Source organism: Salvelinus namaycush, unplaced genomic scaffold (assembly GCF_016432855.1).
Source record: "Salvelinus namaycush isolate Seneca unplaced genomic scaffold, SaNama_1.0 Scaffold2221, whole genome shotgun sequence".
NCBI lineage: Eukaryota > Metazoa > Chordata > Actinopteri > Salmoniformes > Salmonidae > Salvelinus > Salvelinus namaycush.
This window is the reverse complement of record NW_024059033.1, coordinates 14,347-42,318: the sequence shown is the minus strand read 5'-3', so window position 1 is coordinate 42,318 and position 27,972 is coordinate 14,347. Positions and strand designations below refer to the sequence as shown.

Sequence of the window (27,972 nt, the reverse complement as noted above, 5' to 3'; positions counted from 1 at the left end):
TCATGCTAGGTTGTAATGTATTATCATGATAGGTTGTAATGTATTATCATGATAGGTTGTAATGTAGTAATGTGTTATCACGCTAGGTTGTAATGTATTATCATGCTAGGTTGTAATGTATTATCACGCTAGGTTGTAATGTATTATCATGCTAGGTTGTAATGTATTATCACGCTAGGTTGTAATGTATTATCACGCTAGGTTGTAATGTATTATCACGCTAGGTTGTAATGTATTATCATGCTAGGTTGTAATGTATTATCATGGTAGGTTGTAATATGTTATCACGCTAGGTTGTAATGTATTATCATGCTAGGTTGTAATGTATTATCATGCTAGGTTGTAATGTATTATCACGCTAGGTTGTAATGTATTATCATGCTAGGTTGTAATGTATTATCATGGTAGGTTGTAATGTATTATCATGGTAGGTTGTAATGTAGTAATGTATTATCATGGTAGGTTGTAATGTATTATCATGCTAGGTTGTAATGTATTATCATGCTAGGTTGTAATGTATTATCATGGTAGGTTGTAATATGTTATCACGCTAGGTTGTAATGTATTATCATGCTAGGTTGTAATGTATTATCACGCTAGGTTGTAATTTTATCACGCTAGGTTGTAAGTGTAATGTATTATCACGCTAGGTTTAATGTATTATCACGCTAGGTGTATTATCATGCTAGGTTGTAATGTATTATCATGCTAGGTTGTAATGTAGTAATGTATTATCATGCTAGGTTGTAATGTATTATCATGCTAGGTTGTAATGTAGTAATGTATTATCATGCTAGGTTGTAATGTAGTAATGTATTATCATGCTAGGTTGTAATGTATTATCATGCTAGGTTGTAATGTATTATCATGCTAGGTTGTAATGTATTATCACGCTAGGTTGTAATGTATTATCACGCTAGGTTGTAATGTATTATCATGCTAGGTTGTAATGTATTATCATGCTAGGTTGTAATGTGTTATCATGCTAGGTTGTAATGTGTTATCATGCTAGGTTGTAATGTGTTATCATGCTAGGTTGTAATGTATTATCACGCTAGGTTGTAATGTATTATCACGCTAGGTTGTAATGTATTATCACGCTAGGTTGTAATGTATTATCATGCTAGGTTGTAATGTATTATCATGCTAGGTTGTAATGTATTATCATGCTAGGTTGTAATGTGTTATCACGCTAGGTTGTAATGTATTATCATGCTAGGTTGTAATGTATTATCATGCTAGGTTGTAATGTATTATCACGCTAGGTTGTAATGTATTATCATGCTAGGTTGTAATGTAGGTTGTAATGTATTATCATGCTAGGTTGTAATGTATTATCATGCTAGGTTGTAATGTAGGTTGTAATGTGTTATCATGCTAGGTTGTAATGTATTATCATGCTAGGTTGTAATGTATTATCACGCTAGGTTGGGTCTTTGCTTCTACTTACACCTCTGAGTTGTCTGGATGAGGTCTGTAAACCAGTCTTTCATCCACCGACACCAGATTGGTTAGAGTTATCTGCGGGACGAAGAAGAAGACAAGAATTTGTATGAAACGTTAATGAAGATACCACCAACAACAGAAACCTGATTATACAGGAGAAGGTACCGCTTTCCACTCACATTTGTTGAATAAAGCTCCATCTTTTTCTCCTCAGGATCTACGATGGAGTGCTCCTTGACGTACGTCCGGGTATGACCGGTCCCCAAGATCTACAAGAGAAACATTCAGGTCAGTCTATATATACACACACTACCGTTCAAAAGTTTGGAGTCACTTAGAAATTTGCTTTTTTTTTTAAAAGAAAAACAATTTTTTTGTCCATTACAATAACGTAAATTGATCAGAAATACAGTGTAGACATTGTTAATGTTGAAAATGACTATTGTAGCTGGAAACGGCTGAATTTTAATGGAATATCTACATAGGCGTACAGAGGCCCATTATCAGCAACCATCACTCCTGTGTTCCAATGGCACGTTGTGTTAGCTAATCCAAGTTGATCATTTTAAAGGCTGAAAACTGTTGAAAACTGTTGTTTTGATTAAAGAAACAATAAAACTGGCCTTCTTTAGACTAGTTGAGTATCTGGAGCATCAGCATTTGTGGGTTCGATTACAGGCTCAAAATGTCCAGAAACAAAGACCTTTCTTCTGAAACTCGTCGTTCTATTCTTGTTCTGAGAAATGAAGGCTATTCCATTCGAGAAATTGCCAAGAAACTGAAGATCTCGCACAACCCTGTGTACTACTCCCTTCACAGAACAGCGCAAACTGGCACTAACCAGAATAGAAAGAGGAGTGGGAGGCCCCGGTGCACAACTGAGCAAGAGGACAAGTACATTAGAGTGTCTAGTTTGAGAAACAGACACCTCACAAGTCCTCAACCAGGCAGCTTCATTAAATAGTACCCGCAAAACACCAGTGTCAACGTCAACAGTGAAGAGGCATCTCCGGGATGCTGGCCTTCTAGGCAGAGTTGCAAAGAAAAAGCCATATCTCAGACTGGCCAATAAAAATAAAAGATTCAGATGGGCAAAAGAACACAGACACTGAACAGATGAAGATTAGAAAAAAGTGTTATGGACAGACGAATCTAAGTGTGAGGTGTTCGAATCACAAAGAAGAACATTTGTGAGACGCAGAAAAAATGAAAAGATGCTGGAGGAGTGCTTGATGCCATCTGTCAAGCATGGTGGAGGCAATGTGATGGTCTGGGGGTGCTTTGGTGGTGGTAAAGTGGGAGATTTGTACAGGGCAAATGGGATCTTAAAGAAGGAAGGCTATCATTCCATTTTGCAACACCATGCAATACCCTGCGGACGGCGCTTAATTGAAGCCAATTTCCTCCTTCAACAGGACAACAGCTCCAAACTATGCAAGAACTATTTAGGGAAGAAGCAGTCAGCTGGTATTCTGTCTATAATGGAGTGGCCAGCACAGTCACCGGATCTCAACCCTATTGAGCTGTTGTGGGAGCAGCTTGACCATATGGTAAATAAGAAGTGCCCATCAAGCCAATCCAACTTGTGGGAGGTGCTTCAGGAAGCATGGGGTGACATCTCTTCAGATTACCTCAACAAATAGACAACTAGAATACCAAAGGTCTACCAAGGCCATAATTGCTGCAAATGGAGGATTCTTTGACGAAAGCAAAGTTTGAAGGACACAAATTATTATTTCAATTAAACATAATTATTTATAACCTTGTCAACATCTTGACTATATTTCCTATTCATTTTGCAACTAATTTCATGTATATTTTTCATGGAAAACAAGGACATTTCTAAGTGACCCCAAACTTCTGAACGGTAGTGTATATACATATACATACTCAGAGGTACAACCCCCCCGTTCACATAAATGGTACGCTCCTACAGACAGTGAGTCATGTGACCGTGGCTTGCTATATAAAAACAGGCAGACAGGCATCGAGGCATTCAGTTACTGTTTGATTGAACGTTAGAACGGGGCAAAACGAGGGACCTAAACGACTGAGCGTGGGATGATCGTCGGCGCCAGGCCCGCCGGGCATCCTGGGCTTTTCACGCACGACAATGTTCAGGGGTTTTACCGAGAACAGAGAGACTAATAGAAAAACATCCAGTCAGGGGCAGTGCTGTGGGTGAAAACAGCTCGTTGATGAGAGGTCGAAGGAAAATGGCAAGAATGGTGCAAGCTAACAAGCTAACAAGCTAACATGCTAACAAGCTAACAGGCAAATAACGACGCAGTACAACAGTGGAGGGCAGAACGGCATCTCAGAATGCACAAGTCGTAGGTCCTTGTCACGGATGGACTACGGCAGCTGACGACCACACCGGGTTCCACTGCTATCAGCTAAAAACAAGAAGAAGAGGCTCCAGCGGTCACGCCATCATCAACACGGGACAACCGAGGAGTGGAAAAACATCACCTGGTCCGACCAATCCCGGTTCCTGTTGCGTCATGTTGATGACAGAGTCAGGATTTAGCGTAAGCAGCATGAGTCCATGGTCCCATCCTGCCTGGTGTCAACGGTACAGGCTGGTGGTATAATGGTGCCTGGTGTCAACGGTACAGGCTGGTGGTATAATGGTGCCTGGTGTCAACGGTACAGGCTGGTGGTGTAATGGTGCCTGGTGTCAACGGTACAGGCTGGTGGTGTAATGGTGCCTGGTGTCAACGGTACAGGCCGGTGGTATAATGGTGTCTGGTGTCAACGGTACAGGCTGGTGGTGTAATGGTGTCTGGTGTCAACGGTACAGGCTGGTGGTGTAATGGTGCCTGGTGTCAACGGTACAGGCTGGTGGTGTAATGGTGCCTGGTGTCAACGGTACAGGCTGGTGGTGTAATGGTGCCTGGTGTCAACGGTACAGGCTGATGGTGCCTGGTGTCAACGGTACAGGCTGGTGGTGTAATGGTGCCTGGTGTCAACGGTACAGGCTGGTGGTGTAATGGTGCCTGGTGTCAACGGTACAGGCTGGTGGTGTAATGGTGCCTGGTGTCAACGGTACAGGCTGGTGGTGTAATGGTGCCTGGTGTCAACGGTACAGACTGGTGGTGTAATGGTGCCTGGTGTCAACGGTACAGGCTGGTGGTGTAATGGTGCCTGGTGTCAACGGTACAGGCTGGTGGTGTAATGGTGCCTGGTGTCAACGGTACAGGCTGGTGGTGTAATGGTGTCTGGTGTCAACGGTACAGGCTGGTGGTGTAATGGTGCCTGGTGTCAACGGTACAGGCTGGTGGTGTAATGATGCCTGGGGTCTACGGTACAGGCTGGTGGTGTAATGGTGCCTGGTGTCAACGGTACAGGCCGGTGGTGTAATGGTGTCTGGTGTCAACGGTACAGGCCGGTGGTGTAATGGTGCCTGGTGTCAACGGTACAGGCTGGTGGTGTAATGGTGTCTGGTGTCAACGGTACAGGCTGGTGGTGTAATGGTGTCTGGTGTCAACGGTACAGGCTGGTGTCAACGGTACAGGCTCAACGGTACAGGCTGGTGTCAACGGTACAGGCCGGTGGTGTAATGGTGCCTGGTGTCAACGGTACAGGCTGGTGGTGTAATGGTGCCTGGTGTCAACGGTACAGGCTGGTGGTGTAATGGTGCCTGGTGTCAACGGTACAGGCTGGTGGTGTAATGGTGTCTGGTGTCAACGGTACAGGCTGGTGGTGTAATGGTGCCTGGTGTCAACGGTACAGGCTGGTGGTGTAATGGTGTCTGGTGTCAACGGTACAGGCTGGTGGTGTAATGGTGCCTGGTGTCAACGGTACAGGCTGGTGGTGTAATGGTGCCTGGTGTCAACGGTACAGGCTGGTGGTGTAATGGTGCCTGGTGTCAACGGTACAGGCTGGTGGTGTAATGGTGCCTGGTGTCAACGGTACAGGCTGGTGGTGTAATGGTGCCTGGTGTCAACGGTACAGGCTGGTGGTGTAATGGTGCCTGGTGTCAACGGTACAGACTGGTGGTGTAATGGTGCCTGGTGTCAACGGTACAGGCTGGTGGTGTAATGGTGCCTGGTGTCAACGGTACAGGCTGGTGGTGTAATGGTGCCTGGTGTCAACGGTACAGGCTGGTGGTGTAATGGTGTCTGGTGTCAACGGTACAGGCTGGTGGTGTAATGGTGCCTGGTGTCAACGGTACAGGCTGGTGGTGTAATGATGCCTGGGGTCTACGGTACAGGCTGGTGGTGTAATGGTGCCTGGTGTCAACGGTACAGGCCGGTGGTGTAATGGTGTCTGGTGTCAACGGTACAGGCCGGTGGTGTAATGGTGCCTGGTGTCAACGGTACAGGCTGGTGGTGTAATGGTGTCTGGTGTCAACGGTACAGGCTGGTGGTGTAATGGTGTCTGGTGTCAACGGTACAGGCTGGTGTCAACGGTACAGGCTCAACGGTACAGGCTGGTGTCAACGGTACAGGCCGGTGGTGTAATGGTGCCTGGTGTCAACGGTACAGGCTGGTGGTGTAATGGTGCCTGGTATCAACGGTACAGGCTGGTGGTGTAATGGTGCCTGGTGTCAACGGTACAGGCTGGTGGTGTAATGGTGTCTGGTGTCAACGGTACAGGCTGGTGGTGTAATGGTGTCTGGTGTCAACGGTACAGGCTGGTGGTATAATGGTGCCTGGTGTCAACGGTACAGGCTGGTGGTATAATGGTGCCTGGTGTCAACGGTACAGGCTGGTGGTGTAATGGTGCCTGGTGTCAACGGTACAGGCTGGTGGTGTAATGGTGCCTGGTGTCAACGGTACAGGCTGGTGGTGTAATGGTGCCTGGTGTCAACGGTACAGACTGGTGGTGTAATGGTGCCTGGTGTCAACGGTACAGGCTGGTGGTGTAATGGTGCCTGGTGTCAACGGTACAGGCTGGTGGTGTAATGGTGCCTGGTGTCAACGGTACAGGCTGGTGGTGTAATGGTGTCTGGTGTCAACGGTACAGGCTGGTGGTGTAATGATGCCTGGGGTCTACGGTACAGGCTGGTGGTGTAATGGTGTCTGGTGTCAACGGTACAGGCTGGTGGTGTAATGGTGTCTGGTGTCAACGGTACAGGCTGGTGGTGTAATGGTGCCTGGTGTCAACGGTACAGGCTGGTGGTGTAATGGTGCCTGGTGTCAACGGTACAGGCTGGTGGTGTAATGGTGCCTGGTGTCAATGGTACAGGCTGGTGGTGTAATGGTGAGGGGAATGTTTTCCTCACAAGTCCTCAACTGGCAGCGTCATTAAATAGTACCCGCAAAACACCAGTGTCAACGTCAACAGTGAAGAGGCGACTCCGGGATGCTGGCCTTCTAGGCAGAGTTGCAAAGAAAAAGCCATATCTCAGGCTGGCCAATAAAAATAAAAGATTCAGATGGGCAAAAGAACACAGACACTGAAGAGAGGATGATTGGGAAAAAAAGTGTTATGGACAGATGGATCTAAGTTTGAGGTGTTCGAATCACAAAGAAGAACATTCATGAGACGCAGAAAAAATTAAAGATGCTGGAGGAGTGTTTTCCTGGCACACGTTAGGTCCCTTGATACTAATTGAACAACGTTTCAAAATTTCGGACAGCTTGTAGAATCCACGCCCTGAAGAATTCAGGCTGTTCTGGAGGCAAAGGGAGGTTCGACCAGGTACGAGATGGGTGTACCTAATAAACTGTCCGGTGAGTCTAACAAGACTAGAAATAGGGTTAGAAGAGGCACCACACAAGACTGTGGTTGTGCACTGAGCCGAAGCCCAGGTATTAGCTTGGAGAGCTAACCCAAGTGTCCAGGTCTAAGAACAACCTCTGTTTCATTGGTTAGGCACAAACAGACTGTACCACCAAACTAGGAGAGAGAGAGAGAGAGAGGACAGACAGACTGTACCACCAGACTAGGAGAGAGAGGACAGACAGACAGACTGTACCACCAGACTAGGAGAGAGAGAAAGAGAGAGAGACAGAGAGAGAGACAGAGAGACAGAGAGACAGAGAGACAGAGAGAGAGAGACGGAGAGACAGAGAGAGAGAGACAGAGAGAGAGAGACAGAGAGAGAGAGACAGAGAGAGAGAGACAGAGAGAGAGAGACAGAGAGAGAGAGACAGAGAGAGAGACAGAGAGAGAGAGACAGAGAGAGAGAGACAGAGAGAGAGAGACAGAGAGAGAGAGACAGAGAGAGAGAGACAGAGAGAGAGAGACAGAGAGAGAGAGACAGAGAGAGAGACAGAGAGAGAGACAGAGAAAGAGACAGAGAGAGAGAGACAGAGAAAGAGAGAGGACTGACAGACTAAAGCAAAGTTCCATTGAGTCTTATGACACAAGCATTGATAAGACAAGAGTAAGGCTTTGAAGCGGTACCATGTAGAGAGAGAAGACAAGCTAAGTGCACACACTGCCCATAATATGAGGTGGAAACTGAGCTGCACTTCCTAACCTCCTGCCAAATGTATGACCATATTAGAGACACATATTTCCCTCAGATCACACAGATCCACAAAGAATTTGAAAACAAACCCGATTTTGATAAACTCCCAAATCTATTGGGTGAAATTCCACAGTGTGCCTCACAGCAGCAAGATTTGTGACTTGTTGCCACAAGAAAAGGGCAACCAGTAAAGAACAAACACCATTGTAAATACAACCCATATTTATGTTTATTTATTTTCCCTTTTGTACTTTAACTATTTGCACATAATATGACATTTGTAATGTCTTATTCTTTTGAAACTTTTGTGAGTGTAATGTTTACTGTTAATTTGTATTGTTTACTATCTAGTTCACTTACTTTGGCAATGTTAACATATGTTTCCCATGCCAATAAATCCCTTAAATTGAATTGAAATTGATTTGAAAGAGAGATAGAGAGGTAGAAAGAGAGAGACAGAGAGCGACAGAGACAGACAGCAACAGAGATAGGAGTAGCTTACTGACCGCTCGTACGATGCCGGGCAGGCCCCACTCGGTGCTGAGGAGTCTGTGGCTGTGGAGCCGTCCATCAGTGTCCAGGTTCCTGTCCAACACATCCACCCCCACCACGTTAGGGTTCATGGGGTTAGGGTACTTCCTCATCGCCGCCTTGATCACCGTCTCCCACGGGTAGCTACAGTCAGAAAATAAGAGAGACAGACAGACAGACAGACAGACAGACAGACAGACAGACAGACAGACAGACAGACAGACAGACAGACAGACAGACAGACAGACAGAGGAGGAGGACTGTTAGGGTTCATGGGGTTAGGGAACTTCCTCATCGCTGCCTTGATCACTGTCTCTAAGTACAGAATAACAGCCAGGTTACTAAACATGGTAATACGGCCCTTTGACACACCAGGTTAAACATTGTGAATATGGCCCAATTACTAAAGCATGTACAGAATAACAGCCAGGTTACTAAACAAGATAAAATGCTCATGCAATGTCATAATCATTAGACCTGGAGTTATCTTCAAAACGTGTTGTTTTAATCATTAATGCCATTTATTCAAACGCTATTATCCAAAGCAACTGGCAGTCATGCATATGTAACAGTATAACTTTACGTCCGTCCACTCGCCCCGACCCGGGCTCGAACCAGGGACCCTCTGCACACATCAACAACAGTCACCCACGAAGCATCGTTACCCATCGCTCCACAAAAGCCGCGGCCCTTGCAGAGCAAGGGGAACCACTACTTCAAGGTCTCAGAGCGAGTGACGTCACCGATTGAAACGCTATTAGCGCGCACCACCGCTAACTAGATAGCCATTTCACATCCGTTACACATACATACATGTTACACATGGATGGGTCCCGGGAATCAAACCCATTATCCTGGCTTTCTAAGTGCCATGTGCTACCAACTGAGCTACACAGGACCACCTTGTGGTTCAATTAAGTTTGGTGTGAGAGCATATTGGGGGATTTTGAATTAACTATCCCTTTAATCGTAAACGCTTGGCCACTACCCCTTTAATCATAAACGTTTGGCCGCTATCCCTTTAATCATAAACGTTTGGCCACTATCCCTTTAATCATACATGTTTGGATACTATCCCTTTAATCAGAAACGTTTGGCCACTATCCCTTTAATCATAAACGTTTGGCCGCTATCCCTTTAATCATAAACGTTTGGCCACTCTATCCCTTTAATCATAAACGTTTGGCCACTATCCCTTTAATCATAAACGTTTGGCCACTCTATCCCTTTAATCATAAACGTTTGGCCGCTATCCCTTTAATCATAAACGTTTGGCCACTCTATCCCTTTAATCATAAACGTTTGGCCACTCTATCCCTTTAATCATAAACGTTTGGCCGCTATCCCTTTAATCATAAACGTTTGGCCGCTATCCCTTTAATCATAAACGTTTGGCCACTATCCCTTTAATCGTAAACGTTTGGCCACTATCCCTTTAATCATAAACGTTTGGCCACTATCCCTTTTAATCATAAACGTTTGGCCGCTATCCCTTTAATCATAAACGTTTGGCCACTATCCCTTTAATCATAAACGTTTGGCCGCTATCCCTTTAATCATAAACGTTTGGCCGCTATCCCTTTAAACATAAACGTTTGGCCGCTATCCCTTTAATCATAAACGTTTGGCCACTATCCCTTTAATCATAAACGTTTGGCCACTATCCCTTTTAATCATAAACGTTTGGCCGCTATCCCTTTAAACATAAACGTTTGGCCACTATCCCTTTAAACATAAACGTTTGGCCACTATCCCTTTAAACATAAACGTTTGGCCACTATCCCTTTAATCATAAACGTTTGGCCGCTATCCCTTTAATCATAAAGTTTGGCCACTATCCATTTAATCATAAACGTTTGGCCACTATCCCTTTAATCATAAACGTTTGGCCACTATCCCTTTAATCATAAACGTTTGGCCACTATCCCTTTAATCATAAACGTTTGGCCGCTATCCCTTTAATCATAAACGTTTGGCCGCTATCCCTTTAAACATAAACGTTTGGCCGCTATCCCTTTAATCATAAACGTTTGGCCACTATCCCTTTAATCATAAAGTTTGGCCACTATCCATTTAATCATAAAGTTTGGCCACTATCCATTTAATCATAAACGTTTGGCCACTATCCATTTAATCATAAACGTTTGGCCACTATCCATTTAATCATAAACGTTTGGCCACTATCCATTTAATCATAAACGTTTGGCCACTATCCATTTAATCATAAACGTTTGGCCACTATCCCTTTAATCATAAACGTTTGGCCACTATCCCTTTAATCATAAACGTTTGGCCACTATCCCTTTAATCATAAACGTTTGGCCACTATCCCTTTAATCATAAACGTTTGGCCACTATCCCTTTAATCATAAACGTTTGGCCGCTATCCCTTTAATCATAAACGTTTGGCCGCTATCCCTTTAATCATAAACGTTTGGCCACTATCCCTTTAATCATAAACGTTTGGCCACTATCCCTTTAATCATAAACGTTTGGCCGCTATCCCTTTAATCATAAACGTTTGGCCGCTATCCCTTTAATCATAAACGTTTAGCCGCTATCCCTTTAAACATAAACGTTTGGCCACTATCCCTTTAAACATAAACGTTTGGCCACTATCCCTTTAATCATAAACGTTTGTCCACTATCCCTTTAATCATAAACGTTTGGCCACTATCCCTTTAATCATAAACGTTTGGCCGCTATCCCTTTAATCATAAAGTTTGGCCACTATCCATTTAATCATAAACGTTTGGCCACTATCCCTTTAATCATAAACGTTTGGCCACTATCCCTTTAATCATAAACGTTTGGCCACTATCCCTTTAATCATAAACGTTTGGCCGCTATCCCTTTAATCATAAACGTTTGGCCGCTATCCCTTTAATCATAAAGTTTGGCCGCTATCCATTTAATCATAAACGTTTGGCCACTATCCCTTTAATCATAAACGTTTGGCCACTATCCCTTTAATCATAAACGTTTGGCCGCTATCCCTTTAATCATAAACGTTTGGCCGCTATCCCTTTAATCATAAACGTTTGGCCGCTATCCCTTTAATCATAAACGTTTGGCCACTATCCTTTTAATCATAAACGTTTGGCCACTATCCCTTTAATCATAAACGTTTGGCCACTATCCCTTTAATCGTAAACGTTTGGCCGCTATCCCTTTAATCATAAACGTTTGGCCGCTATCCCTTTAATCATAAACGTTTGGCCACTATCCCTTTAATCATAAACGTTTGGCCACTATCCCTTTAATCATAAACGTTTGGCCACTATCCCTTTAATCATAAACGTTTGGCCACTATCCCTTTAAACATAAACGTTTGGCCACTATCCCTTTAAACATAAACGTTTGGCCACTATCCCTTTAATTAGAAACGTTTGGCCACTATCCCTTTAATCATAAACGTTTGGCCACTATCCCTTTAATCATAAACGTTTGGCCACTATCCCTTTAATCATAAACGTTTGGCCACTATCCCTTTAATCATAAACGTTTGGCCACTATCCCTTTAATCATAAATGTTTGGCCGCTATCCCTTTAAACATAAACGTTTGGCCACTATCCCTTTAATCATAAACGTTTGGCCACTATCCCTTTAATCATAAATGTTTGGCCACTATCCCTTTAATCATAAACGTTTGGCCACTATCCCTTTAATCATAAACGTTTGGCCACTATCCCTTTAATCATAAATGTTTGGCCACTATCCCTTTAATCATAAACGTTTGGCCACTATCCCTTTAATCATAAACGTTTGGCCACTATCCCTTTAATCATAAACGTTTGGCCACTATCCCTTTAATCATAAATGTTTGGCCACTATCCCTTTAATCATAAATGTTTGGCCACTATCCCTTTAATCATAAATGTTTGGCCACTATCCCTTTAGTCATAAATGTTTGGCCACTATCCCTTTAATCATAAACGTTTGGCCACTATCCCTTTAATTAGAAACGTTTGGCCACTATCCCTTTAATCAGAAACGTTTGGCCACTATCCCTTTAATCATAAACGTTTGGCCGCTATCCAAATCAAATCAAATCAAATGTATTTATATAGCCCTTCGTACATCAGCTGATGTCACAAAGTGCTGTACAGAAACCCAGCCTAAAACCCCAAACAGCAAGCAATGCAGGTGTAGAAGCACGGTGGCTAGGGAAAAACTCCCTAGAAAGGCCAAAACCTAGGAAGAAACCTAGAGAGGAACCAGGCTATGAGGGGTGGCCAGTCCTCTTCTGGCTGTGCCGGGTGGAGATTATAACAGAACATGGCCAAGATGTTCAAATGTTCATAAATGACCAGCAGGGTCAAATAATAATAATCACAGTGGTTGTCGAGGGTGCAGCAAGTCAGCACCTCAGGAGTAAATGTCAGTTGGCTTTTCATAGCCGATCATTCAGAGTATCTCTACCGCTCTTGCTGTCTCTAGAGAGTTGAAAACAGCAGGTCTGGGACAGGTAGCACGTCCGGTAAACAGGTCAGGGTTCCATAGCCGCAGGCAGAGCAGTTGGCCACAATCCCTTTAATCATACATGTTTGGATACTATCCCTTTAATCATACATGTTTGGCCACTATCCCTTTAATCATACATGTTTGGATACTATCCCTTTAATCATACATGTTTGGCCACTATCCCTTTAATCATACATGTTTGGATACTATCCCTTTAATCATACATGTTTGGATACTATCCCTTTAATCATACATGTTTGGATACTATCCCTTTAATCATACATGTTTGGATACTATCCCTTTAATCATACATGTTTGGCCACTATCCCTTTAATCATACATGTTTGGATACTATCCCTTTAATCATACATGTTTGGCCACTATCCCTTTAATCATACATGTTTGGCCACTATCCCTTTAATCATACATGTTTGGATACTATCCCTTTAATCATACATGTTTGGATACTATCCCTTTAATCATACATGTTTGGCCACTATCCCTTTAATCATACATGTTTGGCCACTATCCCTTTAATCATACATGTTTGGCCACTATCCCTTTAATCATACATGTTTGGCCACAATCCCTTTAATCATACATGTTTGGATACTATCCCTTTAATCATACATGTTTGGATACTATCCCTTTAATCGTAAACGTTTGGCCACTATCCCTTTAATCATACATGTTTGGATACTATCCCTTTAATCATACATGTTTGGATACTATCCCTTTAATCATACATGTTTGGATACTATCCCTTTAATCATACATGTTTGGCCACTATCCCTTTAATCATACATGTTTGGCCACTATCCCTTTAATCATACATGTTTGGATACTATCCCTTTAATCATACATGTTTGGATACTATCCCTTTAATCATACATGTTTGGATACTATCCCTTTAATCATACATGTTTGGCCACTATCCCTTTAATCATACATGTTTGGCCACTATCCCTTTAATCATAAACGTTTGGCCACTATCCCTTTAATCATAAACGTTTGGCCACTCTATCCCTTTAATCATAAACGTTTGGCCACTATCCCTTTAAACATAAACGTTTGGCCACTATCCCTTTAATCATAAACGTTTGGCCACTATCCCTTTAATCATAAATGTTTGGCCACTATCCCTTTAATCGTAAACGTTTGGCCACTATCCCTTTAATCATAAACGTTTGGCCACTCTATCCCTTTAATCATAAACGTTTGGCCACTCTATCCCTTTAATCATAAACGTTTGGCCACTATCCCTTTAAACATAAACGTTTGGCCACTATCCCTTTAATCATAAACGTTTGGCCACTATCCCTTTAATCATAAACGTTTGGCCACTATCCCTTTAATCATAAACGTTTGGCCACTATCCCTTTAATCATAAACGTTTGGCCGCTATCCCTTTAAACATAAACGTTTGGCCACTATCCCTTTAATCATAAACGTTTGGCCACTATCCCTTTAATCATAAACGTTTGGCCACTATCCCTTTAATCATAAACGTTTGGCCACTATCCCTTTAAACATAAACGTTTGGCCACTATCCCTTTAATCATAAACGTTTGGCCACTATCCCTCTAAATCATAAACGTTTGGCTACCCGTTTCACACAACTGACACATTGTAGAACAACATAACAGACATGTTCAAACGTTTGTGTGACAGTGATACTTTGTAAAACTGGTGCCGAAAATCTCCCCCCCTTCTAATGTCCTTCATTTTGTGGCTAGAGTCAAATACTTTCTGCGGCACACATCAGAGTCAAATACTTTCTATAGAACAAAGTTCACGTCAGGATAGGCAACCGAAATTAATAATTAAATGTATGTGTGTTATATTAAACATAGAGGAGGGAGTACAATGTTGGCAAGCAATAAACATTTCAGAACAACTATGGCTGAATTATTATCCTTACACTTTCAAAAATACCGGGTTCAAATTCTGTCAGGGGGAGAGGTTTTCGGCACAACACCGGGACCACATGCTCAATGGGAGAGGGAACCATGTAGGATCGCATCGCTGCTCTGCGCTCATTTCGACAAGCCTCTAATGTAGACTAATATTTGGAACGATAAAGATTCAAATAATTCAAATAAAAAGACAACGGTTGTACAAGCAAGCAACACTGCATTTAACGGTCGCGGTAAGCTAGCCTATCTATATGCTATGCTCGGTTTAGAGACTCTTGGCCTACTAACCTGAAAACATGTTCTGTACTCCAGATCTTCATGTTTCCGTTTTCTCTGACCTTCTCGTTATAGGAGAATGTTCGATATATCCGTTCGTTACCGGCCCATTTGCTACGGGGACATATCTTCAGTGCTTATCATTGTATGGTGGATCCGGTCCATAGACAACAAGTAGAAACGATCATCACAAATAAAGGGACTTCTTGTCGTTTCGTTACGACTCAACTAGGCCGGTACGTAAAGGCTATAAAACACTGAGGAAAATATCCACGTACACCGTTCATAGCGCATACAGATCAAGGATGGGGAAAATCCTCAGGTAGCCTATGATGTACAGCCAAGATCACAACGGAGAGGTCGGTTACATATTCCCGGTCTCCACTACTGCTGCATTCGACTACAGGTCTACGCATGCGCACCATCAAACCGTGTCCGTCATCAGTCCAACGAGTAGCACCGGAGAACCGTTTCCAGCTGCAGTGAAAAGCGTTGCAGTCATTATGTTGCCTGTATAACGGATTTCTCTGTTCGGCCGTTATGTTAACTAGTCTTATATAGGAACATAACCGCGGATATATATAAAAAAATATATTAGAGTTTTGGGTAGCCGAAACTGTGGAACTATTAAGATTGCATGACCTTGTACTGAGTGTCACAATATAAGGACCGTCTATAGCCCTATCTGTCGACACGGTAAGAGAACAAGAATCTTCATTCTCATCAAATAATAGTGCGCAGAGTTTCGGTATATTTGACTTATTTTACTGGATACAATTAGCTAGCTTGCTCGTTTTCCTTTATTTTATGGTTCGAATTATAGGATGGGGAAATGGTCCATGTATGATCAATGAATAGCACATTGCCGTGTTATCACAGTGTCGTGGAGGGCCACAATGCTAATCATCTATGTAGCCTATTCTACCCTACTCAAATATCCAGACATATATTTTTTGTAATATGCCTATATTTTAATTGGTCATAATGCATTATTCCCATCAGATTAAATACGGCTTGGTTGCTGGTCAGAAGGAGGGGGGGGGCAGCGTCATATTTAGGCTACCGTTCAGAGATCATTAAATCACACGGTGTTATCCACGCGCTCTAGGCCAATATACTATATTATTACTACTCTGCTCGCGCACTATGCAAAGACCTGGTTGGATATAAAACATGTCGAATGTAACATATATTGTAGTTTTGAAGGAAATAGCATAGGACTACAGATTGGATGCCGGTTAGCGACGGTGCGGACAGTCAGACCCACGAGTCAAAAAGCGGTGTCAGCCCGGTATTTGTGCGTCGCTAGAATAGAGGACCATTCGTCTATCACGTCACGGAGCAGAACAGTGCAGCAGCAGTGTCGCCGCCCCCATCCTCTCTCTCCCCACGGTCTGTCAGAAACGGATAGATATTGATGGAAGTCTATTTGTTTACTTTAACATCAGAATGTGCGGAAGGACTGTAGATACATCGTTGAACTTGTGCAGAGAAATGTTGCTGGATAAGAATAGCCGAAATGAAATGGCTTAATTGATTGAATGAAGCCCAGAGTTATTCCAAGAAGCTCTACGGCTCCTATTTCATCCCAGTAATACTGTAGAAGCTGTCAGAGAGGATGACCTCCTCAACAGATGGGGGGGGGGGGTGTTCAGTGATAGCTGGATGATGTTAAAACACCCGAGGATGTTTTACTGAGCTCTTCTGCTGTCTTCTCCGTGTGTCTTTCTGCCAGGGGAACTCCGATACTGGCCTGCAAAGATGGAGCTCACCACACATCTGATAAATGATACCATTAATTTATATAAATGGGCCCTTACCATCGCAGGTAATCCTCACACTCCCGTGTGTGTGTGTGTTTATTAGAGAGAGGTTTAATCTTGATCTTTGTTTGCGATAATCTCAATCTCAGAATACAAGTCTCTTTCTCTTTCTACACTGAACAAAAATATGAACGCAACATGCCACAATTTCAACCATTTTACTGAGTTACACTTCATAGAAGGAAATCAGTCCCACCAGGCCCAGCCAATCAGAATGAGTTTTCCCCCAGAAAAGGGCTTTATTACAGACAGAAATACTCCCCCCCCACCCCCCAGACGACCCCGTAGGTGAAGAAGACGGATGTGGAGGTCCTGGGCTGGCGTGGTTACACGTGGTCTGCGGTTGTGAGGCCAATTGGACGTACAGCCAAATTTTCTAAAACAACGTTGGAGGTGGCTTATGGTAGAGAAATGAACATTAAATTATCTGGCAACAGCTCTGGTGGATGTTCCTGTAGTCAGCATGCCAATTGCACACTCCCTCAAAACTTGACACGTCTGTGGCATTGTGTTGGGTGACAAAACTGCACATTTTAGAGTGGCCTTTTATTGTCCCCCAGCACAAGGTGCACCTGTGTAATGATCATGCTGTTTAATCGGCTTCTTGATATGCCACACCTGTCAGGTGGATCGATTATCTTGGCAAAGTAGAAATGCTCACTAACATGGATGGGTACAAATTTGTGCACAACATTTGAGATAAATACGTTTTTTGTGCATATGGAACATTTTGGGGATTTTTATTTTTTATTTCAACTCATGAAACATGGAACCTACACTTTACATGTTTGCGTTTCTATTTTTGTTCAGTGTAGAGGAAGAAATGTCAGATGTTTATATTACTCACCTTTTATCATGGCGATAATACTAAGTGTATTGTACTGTCCCCCAGACAAACGAGTGGAGAAATGGCCCCTGATGGACAACCCCCTCCCAACGCTGGCCATCAGTTCCTCCTACCTGCTGTTCCTGTGGCTGGGGCCCAAGTACATGCAGAACAGAGAACCCTTCCAGCTCAAGAAGACACTCATCCTCTACAACTTCAGCATGGTCGTCTTCAACTTCTTCATCTGCAAAGAGGTCGAGGACGTTTAATCTTTTATTTAAATCTAATCTCATCACATCAGATACCAAATATTGTGTGTTTGCTGGTCTGGCCAGTTTCTAGATTTAATCTGTCACAAGAGACTGGAGACTAACTTAAATCAACTTTCATTGTCCTCCAAGAGTTGTTGAATATTATATACAGTGGGGCAAAAAAGTATTTAGTCAGCCACCAATTGTGCAAGTTCTCCCACTTAAAAAGATGAGAGAGGCCTGTAATCACATTGTAGGATTTTTAATGAATTTATTTGCAAATTATGGTGGAAAATAAGTATTTGGTCACCTACAAACAAGCAAGATTTCTGTCTCTCACAGACCTGTAACTTCTTCTTTAAGAGGCTCCTCTGTCCTCCACTCGTTACCTGTATTAATGGCACCTGTTTGAACTTGTTATCAGTATAAAAGACACCTGTCCACAACCTCAAACAGTCACACTCCAAACTCCACTATGGTCAAGACCAAAGAGCTGTCAAAGGACACCAGAAACAAAAGTGTAGACCTGCACCAGGCTGGGAAGACTGAATCTGCAATAGGTAAGCAGCTTGGTTTGAAGAAATCAACTGTGGGAGCAATTATTAGGAAATGGAAGACATACAAGACCACTGATAATCTCCCTCGATCTGGGGCTCCACGCAAGATCTCACCCCGTGGGGTCAAAATGATCACAAGAACGGTGAGCAAAAATCCCAGAACCACACGGGGGGACCTAGTGAATGACTTGCAGAGAGCTGGGACCAAAGTAACAAAGCCTACCATCAGTAACACACTACGCCGCCAGGGACTCAAATCCTGCAGTGCCAGACGTGTCCCCCTGCTTAAGCCAGTACATGTCCAGGCCCGTCTGAAGTTTGCTAGAGAGCATTTGGATGATCCAGAAGAAGATTGGGAGAATGTCATATGGTCAGATGAAACCAAAATAGAACTTTTTGGTAAAAACTCAACTCGTCGTGTTTGGAGGACAAAGAATGCTGAGTTGCATCCAAAGAACACCATACCTACTGTGAAGCATGGGGGTGGAAACATCATGCTTTGGGGCTGCTTTTCTGCAAAGGAACCAGGACGACTGATCCGTGTAAAGGAAAGAATGAATGGGGCCATGTATCGTGAGATTTTGAGTGAAAACCTCCTTCCATCAGCAAGGGCATTGAAGATGAAACGTGGCTGGGTCTTTCAGCATGACAATGATCCCAAGCTCACCGCCCGGGCAACGAAGGAGTGGCTTCGTAAGAAGCATTTCAAGGTCCTGGAGTGGCCTAGCCAGTCTCCAGATCTCAACCCCATAGAAAATCTTTGAAAGGAGTTGAAAGTCCGTGTTGCCCAGCAACAGCCCCACAACATCACTGCTCTAGAGGAGATCTGCATGGAGGAATGGGCCAAAATACCAGCAACAGTGTGTGAAAACCTTGTGAAGACTTACAGAAAACGTTTGACCTCTGTCATTGCCAACAAAGGGTATATAACAAAGTATTGAGATAAACTTTTGTTATTGACAAAATACTTATTTTCCACCATAATTTGCAAATAAATTCATAAAAAATCCTACAATGTGATTTTCTGGATTTTTTTTTCTCATTTTGTCTGTCATAGTTGAAGTGTACCTATGATGAAAATTACAGGCCTCTCTCATCTTTTTAAGTGGGAGAACTTGCACAATTGGTGGCTGACTAAATACTTTTTTGCCCCACTGTATTTCACTTTCACCTTTGAGCATTCAGAAAACATTTCAAAGTCTAATTTAGTTGTGTAAGACTCCTTAGATTCGCTGTTTCCATTAGTTGATATCTGTCTGCTCTTAGTTCCTCTCTCTCTCTCTCTCTCTGTCTCTCTCTCTCTCTGTCTCTGTCTCTCTCTCTCTCTTGGATAATAAAGTGTGTGGTGATCTCTTCTCTCTCTCTCTCTCTTGGTGTTAATAAAGTGTGTGGTGATCTCCTCTATTCTCAGCTCTTCCTGGCGGCTCGGGCGGCCGGATACAGCTACATCTGCCAGTCTGTTGACTACTCAGACGATCCCAATGAAGTCCGGGTGAGTTCACCCAGAAACGACCCGGGACCTGGGTTCAAGTAGTATTTGAAATAATTTCTAAATCTTTAGTGTGGCTTGATGCAGGTTGCCTGTCGCAATGGAACCGATAGAATATTCACAAAATTGCAACCCACAACCCATCTGGCCTTCTAGACAGGATAAAGCAAACGGCAGTATTTAAACCCAGTAAGGACGCCAGCATGACCACCAGTAGTACAGGATTGACCAGTAGTACCAGTATGATCAGTAGTACCGGTATGACCAGTAGGATAGGTATGACCAGTAGTACCAGTATGACCAGTAGTACAGGTATGACCAGTAGTACCAGTATGGCCAGTAGTACAGGTATGACCAGTAGTACAGTTATGACCAGTAGTACCAGTATGGCCAGTAGTACCAGTATGACCAGTAGTACAGGTATGACCAGTAGTACAGGTATGACCAGTAGTACCAGTATGGCCAGTAGTACAGGTATGACCAGTAGTACAGGTATGGCCAGTAGTACCGGTATGACCAGTAGTACCGGTATGACCAGTAGTACCGGTATGACCAGTAGTACCAGTATGGCCATATGACCAGTAGTACCGGTAGTACCGGTATGACCAGTAGTACCGGTATGACCAGTAGTACCAGTATGGCCAGTAGTACAGGTATGACCAGTAGTACAGGTATGACCAGTAGTACCTGTATGACCAGTAGTACCGGTATGACCATATGACCAGTAGTACCGGTATGACCAGTAGTACCGGTATGACCAGTAGTACAGGTATGACCAGTAGTACCGGTATGACCAGTAGTACCAGTATGACCAGTAGTACCGGTATGACCATATGACCAGTAGTACCGGTATGACCAGTAGTACCGGTATGACCAGTAGTACAGGTATGACCAGTAGTACCGGTATGACCAGTAGTACCTGTATGACCATATGACCAGTAGTACCAGTATGGCCAGTAGTACAGGTATGACCAGTAGTACAGGTATGACCAGTAGTACCGGTATGACCAGTAGTACCAGTATGACCAGTAGTACCGGTATGACCATATGACCAGTAGTACCGGTATGACCAGTAGTACCGGTATGACCAGTAGTACAGGTATGACCAGTAGTACCGGTATGACCAGTAGTACCTGTATGACCATATGACCAGTAGTACCAGTATGGCCAGTAGTACAGGTATGACCAGTAGTACAGGTATGACCAGTAGTACAGGTATGACCAGTAGTACCGGTATGACCAGTAGTACCTGTATGACCATATGACCAGTAGTACCAGTATGGCCAGTAGTACAGGTATGACCAGTAGTACCGGTATGACCAGTAGTACCAGTATGGCCAGTAGTACAGGTATGACCAGTAGTACAGGTATGACAAGTAGCATAGGTATGACCAGTAGCATAGGTATGACCAGTAGTACAGGTATGACCAGTAGTACAGGTATGACCAGTAGTACAAGTATGACCAGTAGCATAGGTATGACCAGTAGTACAGGTATGACCAGTAGTACAGGTATGACCAGTAGTACAGACCAGTAGTACAGGAATGACCAGTAGTACAGACCAGTAGTACAGGTATGACCAGTAGTACAGGTATGACCAGTAGTACATGTATGGCCAGTAGTACAGGTATGACCAGTAGGATAGGTATGACCAGTAGTACAGGTATGGCCAGTAGTACAGGTATGACCAGTAGGATAGGTATGACCAGTAGAACAGGTATGACCAGTAGAACAGGTATGACCAGTAGTACAGGTATGACCAGTAGTACAGGTATGACCAGTAGTACAGGTATGACCAGTAGTACCGGTATGACCAGTAGTACAGGTATGACCAGTAGTACCGGTATGACCAGTAGTACCGGTATGACCAGTAGTACAGGTATGGCCAGTAGTACAGGTATGACCAGTAGTACAGGTATGGCCAGTAGTACAGGTATGACCAGTAGTACAGGTATGACCAGTAACTGGGAGATGCTGGCTGGTCATGATCCTTGCAGCGACTGGGATCATGGAATTAGACACCCGCTCTCTCTTTCACTCACCTCTGGGAGACGTTATGTTAAGAAACATGATCAGGCTTCTTTTATCTGATCAAACCCTCCTATCAGACAGACGGAGCCAGCAGGGGGGGGGGTTCGGTTTTCCCTAGCTACTGCTCCATGACGTTTACACCAGGCAGCATGCCACGTCCGTACAGATGATCCATTATATGGACCAGATACTCAAGTGACCGCTCTAACAATGACAATAAATGTCTTCAAAAATGGAAGGCAGTCGGAAGGAGGCAAGATCAAAGTGGGACCGTTCTAGCCAATGAGAGGACAGATACACGTGTGAACAACAGGTATAAAGTGTTCTATTCGATCAAATAAGCCTCCTGTATCAAATAAGACATTACAGTTTTTGTTGACCAAATTCGACACTCTCTCATTGACCATACAAAAAGTCTTTGCCTGGTGAGGGAAAACCCCCTCGTGAGCAAAACATTTATATATAAACCCCATCTGCTGCAGAAGACACATTTTGGGCCCAGTTATCCCTTTCGCTTCGCCTCTTCCTCTCCGACGTCAGCGACCATTTTGTGTCCAAGGTTGATGATGAAAGGTCAAAGGTCAAGGATCATATCAGGCTATAGTCTTTAGTCTACAGATTCTAGCAGACACATAAAGCGTCCCCTCTGGGGAGGTCATGACCCCCTTAAGTTCTGACATATAACCTGTCTGGAGATGATTGTCCAAATCCTCCTCGATGATACTAATGTCCCCCCGTCCCCTGTCCCCCCGTCCCCCGTCCCCCCGTCCCCCGTCCCCATTCACAGATAGCAGCAGCCTTGTGGTGGTATTTCATCTCTAAAGGAGTAGAGTACCTGGACACGGTGTTCTTCATCCTGAGGAAGAAGTTTAACCAGGTCAGCTTCCTACACGTCTACCACCACTGTACCATGTTCACTCTCTGGTGGATCGGCATCAAGTGGGTCGCTGGCGGACAGTGTGAGTATCCCCTCTACTTATATATTTTGTTATACTTAACCAGCAACTTCCTTTGAGATAAAGGAATCTCTTCTTCTGCGTTGAACTGTAGCCGAATGCAGTAACGAGAAATTAATGCGTTATTAGTAATTTGGGAATGGATCTCATCACATTATCTGTCTGGGTTCCCCCCCTCCCCTTTGCAGCCTTCTTTGGTGCACACATGAACGCAGCCATCCATGTCCTGATGTATCTGTACTATGGTCTGGCCTCCTTTGGACCCAAGATCCAGAAGTACCTGTGGTGGAAGAAGTACCTGACTGTCATACAGATGGTAAGAGATCCGTTTACAGTAACTTGATTCAGATGGATTTACAGTTAAGTCAGTCTAACTTGATTCAGATGGATTTACAGTTAAGTCAGTCTAACTTGATTCAGATGGATTTACAGTTAAGTCAGTCTAACTTGATTCAGATGGATTTACAATAAGTCAGTCTAACTTGATTCAGATGGATTTACAATAAGTCAGTCTAACTTGATTCAGACGGATTTACAGATAAGTCAGTCTAACTTGATTCAGATGGATTTACAGTTAAGTCAGTCTAACTTGTTTCAGATGGATTTACAGTTAAGTCAGTCTAACTTGATTCAGATGGATTTACAGTTAAGTCAGTCTAACTTGATTCAGATGGATTTACAGTTAAGTCAGTCATGGCATTATGTCATTATTATTATTATTATGTAACTACTGGGTTGCTGGACTATTCAGTTAGTGAACCTCGAAGGCCGAAGCTGGTCTTCTTCTCTACCTGGAGAGATCATGAAAACCAGTTGGTCTTCTTCTCTACCTGGAGAGATCATGAGAACCAGCTGGTCTTCTTCTCTACCTGGAGAGATCATGAGAACCAGCTGGTCTTCTTCTCTACCTGGAGAGATCATGAGAACCAGCTGGTCTTCTTCTCTACCTGGAGAGATCATGAGAACCAGCGGGTCTTCTTCTCTACCTGGAGAGATCATGAAAACCAGTTGGTCTTCTTCTCTACCTGGAGAGATCATGAGAACCAGTTGGTCTTCTTCTCTACCTGGAGAGATCATGAAAACCAGCTGGTCTTCTTCTCTACCTGGAGAGATCATGGAGAACCAGCTGGTCTTCTTCTCTACCTGGAGAGATCATGAGAACCAGCTGGTCTTCTTCTCTACCTGGAGAGATCATGGAGAACCAGCTGGTCTTCTTCTCTACCTGGAGAGATCATGAAAACCAGTTGGTCTTCTTCTCTACCTGGAGAGATCATGAGAACCAGCGGGTCTTCTTCTCTACCTGGAGAGATCATGAGAACCAGCTGGTCTTCTTCTCTACTTGGAGAGATCATGGAGAACCAGCTGGTCTTCTTTCTCTACCTGGAGAGATCATGGAGAACCAGCTGGTCTTCTTTCTCTACCTGGAGAGATCATGAAATCCAGCTGGTCTTCTTTCTCTACCTGGAGAGATCATGGAGAACCAGTTGGTCTTCTTCTCTATCTGGAGAGATTATGAAAACCAGCTGGTCTTCTTCTCTACCTGGAGAGATCATGAGAACCAGCTGGTCTTCTTCTCTACCTGGAGAGATCATGAGAACCAGCTGGTCTTCTTCTCTACCTGGAGAGATCATGAGAACCAGCTGGTCTTCTTCTCTACCTGGAGAGATCATGAGAACCAGCTGGTCTTCTTCTCTACCTGGAGAGATTATGAAAACCAGCTGGTCTTCTTCTCTACCTGGAGAGATTAAACCAGGTCTTCTCTACCTGAGAGATCATGAACCAGCTGGTCTTCTTCTCTACCTGGAGAGATCATGAGAACCAGCTGGTCTTCTTCTCTACCTGGAGAGATCATGAGAACCAGCTGGTCTTCTTCTCTACCTGGAGAGATCATGAGAACCAGCTGGTCTTCTTCTCTACCTGGAGAGATCATGAGAACCAGCTGGTCTTCTTCTCTACCTGGAGAGATCACCAGAAAGGTTGTGGTTTACCTTCTTCCCTCAGATTGCCTTCTACATGTCCACAGTTGAATAGCCCCGTCGTACTGTACAGAGCATTAGGGAAGGATTCAGGCCCCTTTGACTCATTCCACATTTTGTTACGTTACAACGTTTTTTTCCCCCACTCATCAATCTACTCACAATATCTCATGATGACAAAGCAAAAACAGGTTTTTAGACATTTTTGCAAATGTATAATTTTTTTTAACGGAAATATGGCACACCTGTATTTGGGAGAGTTTCTCCCATTCTTCTCTGCAGATCCTCTCAAGCTCTGTCAGGTTGGATGGGGAGTGTCACTGCACAGCTATTTTCAGGTCTCTCCAAAGATGTTAGATTGGGTTCAAGTCCGGGCTCTGGCTGGGCCACTCAAGGACATTCAGAGACTTGTCCCGAAGCCACTCCTGCATTGTCTTATCTGTGTGCTTAGGGATGTTGTCCTGTTGGAAGGTGACCCTTCACCCAAGTCTGATGTCCTGAGTGCTCTGGAGCAGGTTTTCATCAAGAATCTCTCTGTATTTTACTCCGTTCATCTCGATCCTGACTAGTCTCCCAGTCCCTGCTGCTGAAAAAAATCCCCACATCATGATGCTGCCACCACCATATGCCACAGTGCCAGGTTTCCTCCAGAGAATCTTGTTTCTCATGGTCTGACAGTCCTTTAGGTGGCTTTTAGCAAACTCCAAGTGGGCTGTCATGTGCCTTTTACTGAGGAGTGGCTTCCACCTGGCCACTCTACCATAAAGGCCTGATTGGTGGAGTGCTGTAGAGATGGTTGTCCTTCTGGATCTCCATCTCCACAGAGGAACTCTGGGGCTTTGTCAGAGTGACCATCGGGTTCTTGGTCACTTCCCTGACCAAGGCTCTTCTTCCCCAGATTGCTCAGTTTGGCAGGGCGGCCAGCTCTAGGAAGAGTCTTGGTGGTTCCAAACTTCTTCCTTTTGAGAATGATGGAGGCCACTATGTTCTTGGGGACCTTCAATGCTGCAGAAATGTTTTGGTACTCTTCCCCAGATCTGTTCCTCGACACAATCCTGTCTCTGAGCTCTACGGACAATTCCTTTGACCTCATGGCTTGGTTTTTGCTCTGACGTGCACTGTCAACTGTGGGACCTTATATAGACAGGTGTGTGCCTTTCCAAATCATGTCCAATCATTGAATTTACCACAGGTGGACTCCAATCAAGTTGTAGAAACATCTCAAGGATGATCAATGGAAACAGGATGCACCTGAGCTCAATTTTGAGTCTCATAGCAAAGGGTCTGAATACTTATGTCACTATGGGGTATTGTGTATAGATTGATAAGGAAAATGTTTTTTATTTAATCCATTTTAGAATAAGGCTGTAACGTAACAAAATGTGTTAAAAGTCAAGGGGTCTGAATACTTTCCCAGAAGGCACTGTACATAATAAGGTTTCAACTGATCCCTCCCTCCGTCTCTACCTCAGATCCAGTTTCATGTCACCGATGGCCTGTCATACTGTAAATATATATATATATATATTGAATCATATTTCCCCTCCGTCTCTACCTCAGATCCAGTTCCATGTCACCATCGGCCACACTGCCCTGTCCCTCTACATGGACTGTGACTGTATAGCCCTGTCATACTGTAAATATATATATTTAATAATATTTCCCCTCCGTCTCTACCTCAGATCCAGTTCCATGTCACCATCGGCCACACTGCCCTGTCCCTCTACATGGACTGTGACTGTATAGCCCTGTCATACTGTAAATATATATATATATTTAATCATATTTCCCTTCCGTCTCTACCTCAGATCCAGTTCCATGTCACCATCGGCCACACTGCCCTGTCCCTCTACATGGACTGTGACTGTATAGCCCTGTCATACTGTAAATATATATATATATTTAATCATATTTCCCCTCCGTCTCTACCTCAGATCCAGTTCCATGTCACCATCGGCCACACTGCCCTGTCCCTCTACATGGACTGTGAGTTTCCCCACTGGATGCACTACGCCCTTATCTGCTACGCCCTCACCTTCATCGCCCTGTTCGGTAACTTCTACTACCAGACGTATCGTCGCACGCCACGCCAACCCAGGGAGCCCAAGGCCTCCAAGGCTCTGTCTAACGGGGTCTCCAACGGGCTGTCCAAGGGACTGGGGAATGGAGCGGTGGTGGTGGTAGGGGGCAAGGTGGAGGAAAAGGAGAGGTCGTCAGGGGTGGACAACGGGAATGGAAGGAGAAAGAGGAAGGGGAGGGCCAAGAGGGATTAGATGGAGGGAGGGGTATAGGACTGAAGGAGGCTGGCACTAACAGGCGTTGCTGTTTGATCTTATTTTACCTCCTACATGGCACCCTATTCCCTATACAGTACACTACTTGTAGGTGGATGTGTGGTAAAAGGCAAGGCTGGAGTCAATTCCATTTCAATTCAGTCAATTTATGAAGAAAACTGACATTCAAAATGTCCAATTTTCCTCATTGGCTTTGATTGGGGAAAATGAGAATTTCAGTTAACTTTCTGAGTTGACTGAATTGAAAGGGAAATAACCCCAACCCTTGTAAGAGGTCGCGACGTGTCCCAGGTGACCGTCATTACAACTAATCCAATATTCAGTCGTTTCTGGTCTGGAAAACAATAACATCAACATGTTCTCTCTCTGTACTGCAGTGTTGAGGTTTGTAGCTAGCTAACTGACTGGTTTGTAGCTAGCTAACTGACTGGTTTGTAGCTAGCTGACCGACTGGTTTGTAGCTAGCTGACCGACTGGTTTGTAGCTAGCTGACCGACTGGTTTGTAGCTAGCTGACCGACTGGTTTGTAGCTAGCTAACTGACTGGTTTGTAGCTAGCTAACCGACTGGTTTGTAGCTAGCTGACCGACTGGTTTGTAGCTAGCTGACCGACTGGTTTGTAGCTAGCTAACCCACTGGTGTGTAGCTAGCTAACCCACTGGTTTGTAGCTAGCTAACTGACTGGTTTGTAGCTAGCTAACCCACTGGTGTG

At 44.0% G+C, this 27,972-nt stretch overlaps 2 protein-coding genes across 3 annotated transcripts; one reads left to right on the top strand and one right to left on the bottom strand.

The window, feature by feature from the left end:
- Positions 1-1,446: 1,446 nt before the first annotated feature.
- LOC120038497 (PRELI domain containing protein 3A-like) lies at positions 1,447-15,370 on the bottom strand. Its single transcript, XM_038984219.1, has 4 exons — positions 15,071-15,370; positions 8,377-8,545; positions 1,626-1,715; positions 1,447-1,521 (listed from the first exon to the last, which is right to left on the bottom strand). The coding sequence occupies exons 1-4, from the start codon at positions 15,100-15,102 to the stop codon at positions 1,447-1,449; spliced, it is 366 nt and encodes a 121-aa protein (XP_038840147.1). The 5' UTR covers positions 15,103-15,370.
- A 1,449-nt stretch (positions 15,371-16,819) lies between these two features.
- Positions 16,820-27,240, top strand: LOC120038496 (elongation of very long chain fatty acids protein 4-like). Of its 2 annotated transcripts, XM_038984218.1 has the most exons (7): positions 16,820-16,886; positions 17,774-17,961; positions 19,927-20,007; positions 22,823-22,994; positions 23,180-23,307; positions 26,902-27,176; positions 27,207-27,240. In XM_038984218.1, exons 1-7 carry the CDS (start codon positions 16,820-16,822, stop codon positions 27,238-27,240), a joined length of 945 nt encoding a protein of 314 aa, XP_038840146.1. The 2 variants fall into 2 exon arrangements, with proteins under 2 accessions (XP_038840146.1, XP_038840145.1); XM_038984217.1 differs by having other exon boundaries at positions 26,902-27,240.
- Positions 27,241-27,972: the final 732 nt, after the last annotated feature.

What these genes read in the sequence shown, in the direction of transcription:
- LOC120038496 (XM_038984217.1), top strand. Translation starts at nt 16,820, where the DNA reads ATGGAGCTCACCACACATCTGATAAATGATACCATTAATTTATATAAA. An exon ending in ATGGGCCCTTACCATCGCAG is followed by an intron (nt 16,887 to 17,773) that starts GTAATCCTCACA and finishes ACTGTCCCCCAG; the next exon opens with ACAAACGAGTGGAGAAATGG. An exon ending in GTGGGTCGCTGGCGGACAGT is followed by an intron (nt 22,995 to 23,179) that starts GTGAGTATCCCC and finishes TCCCCTTTGCAG; the next exon opens with CCTTCTTTGGTGCACACATG.
- LOC120038497 (XM_038984219.1), bottom strand. Translation starts at nt 15,102, where the DNA reads ATGAAGATCTGGAGTACAGAACATGTTTTCAG. An exon ending in TGCCCGGCATCGTACGAGCG is followed by an intron (nt 1,716 to 8,376) that starts GTCAGTAAGCTA and finishes TTTCTCTTGTAG; the next exon opens with ATCTTGGGGACCGGTCATAC. An exon ending in TGGAGCTTTATTCAACAAAT is followed by an intron (nt 1,522 to 1,625) that starts GTGAGTGGAAAG and finishes TTCGTCCCGCAG; the next exon opens with ATAACTCTAACCAATCTGGT.